Source organism: Cicer arietinum, chromosome 3 (genome assembly GCF_000331145.2).
Source record: "Cicer arietinum cultivar CDC Frontier isolate Library 1 chromosome 3, Cicar.CDCFrontier_v2.0, whole genome shotgun sequence".
NCBI classification, from domain to species: domain Eukaryota; kingdom Viridiplantae; phylum Streptophyta; class Magnoliopsida; order Fabales; family Fabaceae; genus Cicer; species Cicer arietinum.
The window spans coordinates 3,879,242-3,887,735 of NC_021162.2; the positions used below are offsets into that span (position 1 = coordinate 3,879,242).

The window sequence follows — 8,494 nt, forward strand, 5'->3', positions numbered from 1 at the left end:
AATGCCAGCAACCCACCTGCACTTCATGTTGTAGTGCCCAATTTTCTTCCAACAAACATTTAATTCTTGCAGAGCTTTAAGGACCTCAGTCATGATCTCACGAGGATGAGCTCGAGACTGTCACAAGTTATAAAACAAGAAAGTAACTACCAACAAAACATTATAGCTACAATTTTCTGACAGCATATATTAACAGCTAAGAAGCTGTTACATACAAAATTATGCATCTTCACCTAACAACCACATAGATATTTGGAAAGTTTATTTTTGACAACAGGAATATCGAAAGTGCACATGTCCAAAGAGGAAAGGAAGGAGCAACAAACTCAACAGCTCAAACTTTCATGGAAGAGATGGAACAAATTAGACAAATAAAATAAATCCAACAACTATTTCTGCCAAAAATCTAGATCATCACGTGGTCGCCATACCTGAAGCCCAAGAGCCCATTTTCTTTCAACAGGGAGTGGTCTCAATCCTGCTCCTGGATAATCCATATAGCCTGGAAAACGATGTCCAACAACTGAAGAAGCAACTTCACTGGGGTGCATTTGGTTAAAAGTAGAGTCCTAAGTAGTCACATTATAAAACCAAAACTAATGAGTAATATCAATTAAAAAGAAGACATGCAAAGAAGTACTGAAATATAAGATCAACTAAGAACACGGAACAAGCAATTCCATGGTTAATAGATCCACAAAGGGTCATGTTCAAGCTAGGCAGATAAACTTGATGACATGGTTGACTAATATGAACCTCACCCAAATTATAGAAATTACTGAGCTGAAACCGAATTCAGCACTCAAACCCAAAATGCAGCAACCGCTTTGAGGGGCAAGTTTCCTCTCTCCTTCTCTTGATTTTTCCTTGCCCCTCTCCTTTCCTTTCTCTCCTTTTATTCTATCTGAATCCCTTTTCTCCCATCCCCTCATACATGGTTATAAAACAACACATGACGGGTCAATCTTATTTGACCAGAAACCGGATACACCACCGCTCTGGTCATGTCAGTAGATCGGATATGCAATCGAGCCGGTGGTGACCTCAATCAACTGGCTATAAACAAGATCGAACTGATAAACTTCGTACTTGTTTTGCAAATGAACTTGGTAAATATATTGCAAAAAGGAATCAGAGTGAAACCAGAAATAATAGAAAGAAAAGAAATAGAAACAAGGAAGAAAAGCATGGAAGAACAACAAATACAAACCGAAAGAACTGGTGAAAACGCAGAAATCATAGAGACTAAACGGCAGCTTTGTTGAAATGTATCAAATGGAAGACATTTAGAATTAGAGCGATGGGCTTGGGCCTTAATAAATTAACTTAAATATCATAAATAAAAAATAACATAAACGACAAAAGTTAAGTCACATTGATGGCACACTACTTGCTATAAGGCGAAAGCGCACTATTTATTGTAGACCCAGAAGTTGTAGCCAGTAGGCTTGGAGTTAGAATGGGAATTGAATCCACATCAACACAATGCCAACAAAGCAAATTAGCCACTGCACCAGGACCAGCATATGCTATATCCTTTGGTGTGTGTGTGCGTGTGTATATATTTGGGAATCGATTCTGCATCTACACAATGCCAACAAAGCAAATTTGCCACTGCACCAAGACCAGCTTATGGTAAACCTTGATATATACATTCAATTATTTTCTTTTATACTATATATATATATATATATGGGGCATATCAAATGAGAGGATGTGTTATAATGAGAGATGAAAGAAATGAATCTTAGCCATTGATCAAATCATGAAGGGCTAAGATTAAAACAAAAAGTCATGTGAAGTTTTTAAGTGGCCATGTGACACTTAAATTACTTTCAATCATGACCATCCATGTATGATTGTATGGTCCAAATTTAATCTTCTCATCTCTCATTATAATACATCCTCTCATTTGATATGTTCTCATATATAGTATAATAGTAAATAATTTGATACATACCATCTCATGTGGTCCAATTAGTGATCCCCTAATTCGACCACTGACCCAGTACCCCAATAGAGTCAATGACCTGTCCTGAGTTTAATAACACTTCCCTCACTTACTTCATTAGGAGGTTGTTACAAAGTTACCCCACTTTTTCACCACATTTCCCATGCAGCTTTCTGTCCCTTCCCATTTTCCTGACTTGCACCCAAGTAATGATTAAATTCCTTTCACCACATTTCCCATGCAGCTTACTGTCCCTTCCCATTTTCCTGACTTGCACCCATGTAATGATTAAATTCCTAACATTCACACAAAACTCATACAGTACATAACAATAAATCCATATGGCTAAGCATATAATTTACACAAATCCGAGAACAATGTCCTCTGACTGATTAATAAGCTAAATCACTTCATTAGGACAGACTACTAATGAAATCTTGAGTAGTTAAGCTAAAAAGAAACCCACCATGGACTCTTGATACTCAGCTCCAAGATAGCCACTGGAAACACGGAATCGGTTGTCCAATAATAAATAGTACGCCACAGTACCCTGGAACATATGGCCAGTAATCAGAAAAAATCTGGCAGATACACAAGGAGAAAATGATAGGTGCAAACCTCATTTTGTATCCTGTTGCGAAGAGACTCAATCAATTGATTCCTGTCAAATCCCATATTCACCACTTCCTGAAGGATTTCCTCATCAATCTACACAACCATAATAACTTTCAGTTCAGTTTGACAGTTTGCATTGATTATAATTTATAATATCCAGTAACAAACACCGTTTTATCCACAATATGTTTGTGTGTATTTAAACTGTAAAAGATTGAAAACAGACAGAAAATAGCTGAAAGACACCACACCACAACCCTGAAGACATGTGGTTTGTGTAGTTCCCAAGGTTTGAAACAAAGAATTTTCACATAACGTTAATCTTTTTTTTAACTATGAAGAATAAAAAAGCAACCTTTTGCATTAACTATAGAATATAATTTTGCAGAAGAGTGAAATAGGAGAGAAAAAATGGGATAACCCAATGGATGTCAAAATAAACCTTTTTAGCCTGTTGCATTGTATCGGGGGGCGGCACAGCTAAATAACGCGGAAGACGGGCTTGGAACCACGGATGTTGGCGGATCTCAGGTATGGTCATCCTCTTCATTGGGTCAACCACAAGCATCCTTGGTATTAAATCTCTAGCACCCGGTGACAAATGACTAGGAAGAGTGTATATTCCTCCCTATATAAAATAATATGTGATGATCAAACTCTGACAGCAACATCATTTAACAAACAAATCTTATTTGTGGAATGTATGGTTCTCAAAAAGTAGTACCTTTATACGGATACATAATGGTTTAATTCATCTTCAAAGTTGTCAACAGAATATAAAACTACTATTAAATAAGTATGAATAATATCCAAATCAATAATTAATTATTAATTACAAAAATAAAATAAACATCGGCAATACCTTAATTTTCTTGAAGAGATTTGGAATGTTTTCATCATCAAAAGGAAGAGTTCCACAAAGAAGAGCATATAAAATTACACCACAGCTCCAGACATCTACTTCAGGTCCAGCATACAGTTTCCCAGAGATAACCTGTGAAAAAGAAAATGTTTAACCAAGAAACATCAATCACAAGAAATAGAAAATATGTGTGTAACACACACACAAATAATAATAATGATGATGACAACGATGATGATAACAATATTAATAATAATATAATAATAATAACAATAATAATAATAATAACAGCCATTATTATCGTGCATTCCATTACAAATCAAAGAATTTCAAACCTCAGGAGCTGCATAGTTGGGGCTTCCACAACTGGTCTTCAGAAAGTGCCCATCACGCATTATGTTGCTTAATCCAAAATCAGCGATCTTGACATTGTACTTAGAGTCCAAAAGCAAATTTTCAGGCTTCAGGTCTCTATGAACAACCATATTCCGGTGACAGTACTCAACACCAGATATTATCTGGTCCGAAAACAGAAGCTAGCTTAAATAATCTGTTACCAGCAAAAGTTTATCAAGTACACAAAGTAGTAAATAATCCTACCTGCTGAAAAAAATTACGAGCTTCATCTTCTTGCAACCTACCCTTTTCTACAATGTAATCAAATAGCTCCCCAGACTTCACATACTCCATGACAACAAATATGTCAGTTGGAGTTTCTATGACCTCATACAGTCTTATAATGTGAGGATGCATGAACAATCTTAAAATTTTTATTTCTCTTCTCACTGCAATAAATTTGGAAGAAACAAGAGGGAAAATATTGTAAGCATATTTAATTAACAAGACAGACCAGGAGCAAACAGAAGATTACATAAACTAAAGAATAAGGAAATCGGTTATATTTCCCCTCAAACTCCACAGCATTAGAAAAGGCCCACAATATTCACAAAAACAAAATGAAATTGCAACAAAATTGTAAATATATATATAAAAAAAAGATCCACAATTTGATGAAGATTTAAAATTATTGATAAAAAACAATACAAACCTTTTTCTTCCATTTCCTGGTTCTTTATCTTGCGACGGTTAAGGATCTTGACGGCAACCTTATGACCAGTCAATACATGCTCAGCAATTTTTACCTTGCCAAAGGATCCAATACCAAGTGTTTTTCCCAATTTATAATTTGGTAAAAACAAGTCTGCACCTGAACCACCTCTGCCAGCTGGTCCATCCATTTTTAAATCTGGAGGCAAAATTATGGAAGAAACAAATCACACACAAAACTATATCTACAATCTACATGCATAATCAAGTGCAAGATATATTGAGGACATCATCAGATTTAGACATCAAACAAATAGATATACCAGAGTAGAACGAGGAACACACAACTATCCACAAGTTGTCACAAGGGTTTTGATATAGCTATAAGCACCTGTACAAATTTTATTGTCATACCCACTCTTTCATTTCATAAGGGTTTCATTTCAGTCAGAGCAAGAAACTATATTCTAATCCAACCTTTACCAATAGAGGAGGGGTTTAGAAAATTAGGAGGGTTAGATCCCATTGGGTAGTCCACACATTGAAACCCTGTTAGATAAAGTCTAGGCAACTAAAAATTATAATTGTTAATATTAAACAATAGTAAATGGGTGTATCATGACTGATATACAATGAATGAAATCGAAAACATAACCGGATAAAATAGTATCCAGAACACCATTACAATTTTGAGCAATTTTCTCATTTATTGTTGCAATTAAAAAAAATAAGATCCTGGCTAATTGAATTCCAAGACAAAATCCAAAAGATAACTACTAAAAAATAAATTTTCTTCTTTCATCAAAAAAGAAGACAATTCAACAATATATACACTGACAGAATAATTGTGAAAAGTAGAAGTTAAACTAATAGTAGCATTGAAACATCTTATCTTACCTTTTTTCAATGATACCGTGCATTAATGTGAGTGAAAAGTAGAAGTTAAAAAAATCTAGTAACAATATAACATCTACCCTTTCCTTTTTTTTCACTGGTACTGTACTTTCATGAGAGGGTTAGAGTTTAGACATGGTGTGACAGTAAGGTTGTTGCCGTGTAATTTGATGTCACTATTTCTAGTGGCAGAAAAAAATGCCTCTATGCCACGGTTACAGTTAAGACACTGTACATCTAGCTCAGCCAAGACCCCACAATGTTGGTATCCTCGTGCACTAGGAATAGCAAACCTATCTGTAAGCCTTAAACTTGTGAGATCTCCTACTTTATGGGAGGTTGAAGGCACCACTACGCAAAGGATATATTGCAGCCAGAAATAATTTTCCTGTGTTTAATGAACGGCTCAAGAAATAATTTTTTTTCACAAGGGAGGCAAAAGGCACCCTTAGGATGCTAAGGGGTTTGGACACATTTGGAAAGGGGTGGCGCAAAGCACACACATCACTGAACAATATAGAGGTCAGCCCACTTCTAAAGACAGACTGTTAAGATGAGAGGGCATCTACTTTAAATGGGACTCGCATGTCTCACAACCAGCCAATGCAGGAATAATGCCCTGGCATATATCAATTATCAACATCAAGGAAGTGGAGAAACTGAGGTCAGAGACCACTTTAACATAGAGGAAAGTGCACTCCTAAAATCCAGAATGTTAAGAGGAGAAAGCATCTACTTTAAATGGGAGCTTCACCTACATTCAGCCAATTGGGACTCATGCTCCAATATCAACCTTGAAGAAAAGTGTCAATATCAGAAAAAGGAAGAAAACAATGAAAGATCTGACTAATATGCATAAATCTGTCGCTTAAATTAACTACTCCATTTGTAGTATAAATTCAAAAAAATATTCTAGATGTTCAACTTACAAAGCACAAAGATACTGTGAGAGTCCAAATATGGACATCTTATTACTCCATTCGTATATAACTAATTGTAGCTCCAGGTTTGTAAAACGAGGCAATAACAGATAATTAAATAACCTTATTTGCATAGGTGGAGGTAGCACCATATCTTCCAGTGAGGATCAGTAAAATGGAAGTGGAGAATCCAAAGCCATAGGCTTAGGCATTGCAAGCTTCACAACATCAAAGAAACTGATATGGAAGAGAATTTAGGAGAAAAGTAGATTTAAAGTGAATCTGAAAAATATCATTTGCATTCTGGTTGTCTGAGTTGAGTACCTCAGATGTAAATAGTAAAAGTACTTAGTCAGATATTCTAGCTAAATTGAAGTTGCTTAATTGCTACTCTAACAGACTTTTAACTAGCAAATGTATGTACGCACTGTAGCTATAAACATGTACAAACACAGAATACAAATACACAAACTTTTATATATTCTAATACTAGGGTGACACATAACTTGAAACAAACTAAAACTTCTATCATGGGTGCCAATTATGTTAAATAGAGCAAAAGGAAGTGTTTTTCCAATATTCTGACAATTTCGCCATTTTACCATCACAGTTAGCAAGTTAGTGCATATTTGTTTACACGATAGTCCACATTCATCGCCAAAGCTACAAATTAGAGTTGCTATCAACACCAAACCAAACAATCCCTCCCTTAGACGGGTGGATGGTGGACCTTCGTAGTTATCAACTATGTACTATGTAGCTGTAAAACTTCATACTAAAGGTATGTCCAAACACGACATTGGCACATGTGCTTATATTCAATCACATTCATTTCATCAAATTATTATCAATGTCAATGTCATGTCTAGTGTCTTTGCATGTTCTTCATAGATGACCAACATGAGCATAGCACGAAAGACACAAACTGAAATGGCAGCTCAACTGAGCAACTCAATCACTTACCCCTTCAGGAGCCTCACCTCAGGCATGCCATTGACTACACTGTTTTTGCAACCACAAAGAAAGCTGCTAACTAAAATCTTATAAACAACAGACTTCACAGACGTTATCATCATCTAGAAAATACATCTACCACTGAATTTAGAATCGGCAAATATTAATAACAATCATAAAAACCATAAAGAAAAAAATCTATGCAACTAAATAACACAGCATAAAAGAAAACAGTCATATATGAATTAATTAAAAGAAAATAAAGAAATCTTCTCAGAACAAGTCAACCAAAATCTTCACAATCATAGCCATAAGACATCAATTAACTACAAGCAAAATAAATGTGAAAATATCGTGCTTCAAATCGAAAAACATATGCTTTCAATTTCAAAAATAAGACAAAAAACATCAACACGAAAAATTATGAGAGAGAGATTAAGTATCGGGATTGAAAATGGAAGGAGAGTGAAGAAGAGCTAGTTACCAAGGAAGGTGTGGTGTTGATGGAGCTGTGAACGGTGAAATTGAAAAACCCTAGAAAGATGAAGATTGAGATTGGGATCGAGAAGAAGAAGAAGAAGAAGAAGAAGAAGAAGAAGTGAAGAAGTTTGAAGAAAGAAGCATCGTGTTATATTTGGTTCGAAGATTGCATCATCAACGTGACAAGCTTCTGTAAAAATGCTAATACGACAAAATAGGGTGCGTTTCGTGTGAGGTTGTTTGTGCAAATTGGTTTCCCTAATCTTACACTAAACCACGAGTAAAGTGGGATGAGTAGTATGAACATTTTTCAAAACATTTGTGTTAATTTGTTTGGTTAAAGAGTTTACTTTCTTTTTTATTTTTAAATTTTTATTTTTGTTAATTAATATTTATTTTTACTTTTTTTATTATAATAGTTTATTTCAAGAATCTTGTCTAGATAAAACAAAAACACATCTAAAATAAAATATTTATTCAAAGTAAATGATTTCATATAATATGGAAATTTCGGTTTAGAACCTAGATTCTTATATAAAGATGCTCTTGTAGTTGTGGATTGAGATATAATTACAAAACAACTTCCATTTTTAAAAAATTTAAATTCAATTTAAATAAGACTAATAGAATATTTTTGAATCTATATGAGTCACATAATTATTATATTAATATATATAGCTATATAAAAAAATCAATTTTTTTTGTTGGGAAAAGAATAATAAATACTACCAGAAATTCATATACACAAATACAATGTCCCGAATTTAAATT

General features: G+C 34.5%; 1 protein-coding gene across 4 annotated transcripts in view; it reads right to left on the bottom strand.

Moving 5' to 3' along the window:
- Positions 1 to 7,988, bottom strand: part of LOC101495625 (SNF1-related protein kinase catalytic subunit alpha KIN10) — a 9,037-nt gene extending 1,049 nt beyond the window's left edge. Inside the window, exons 1-10 of one of the 4 annotated variants that reach the window (XM_073366117.1) lie at positions 7,728 to 7,988; positions 4,477 to 4,674; positions 4,029 to 4,213; positions 3,764 to 3,946; positions 3,429 to 3,560; positions 3,009 to 3,194; positions 2,570 to 2,659; positions 2,418 to 2,501; positions 432 to 569; positions 1 to 117 (exon numbers count right to left, since the gene is read on the bottom strand). In XM_073366117.1, the coding sequence (XP_073222218.1) occupies positions 1 to 117; positions 432 to 569; positions 2,418 to 2,501; positions 2,570 to 2,659; positions 3,009 to 3,194; positions 3,429 to 3,560; positions 3,764 to 3,946; positions 4,029 to 4,213; positions 4,477 to 4,666 (1,305 nt within the window). In that variant the 5' untranslated portion in view covers positions 4,667 to 4,674; positions 7,728 to 7,988. The other 3 variants (XM_073366116.1, XM_073366119.1, XM_073366118.1) reach the window with 3 other exon arrangements.
- Positions 7,989 to 8,494: the final 506 nt, after the last annotated feature.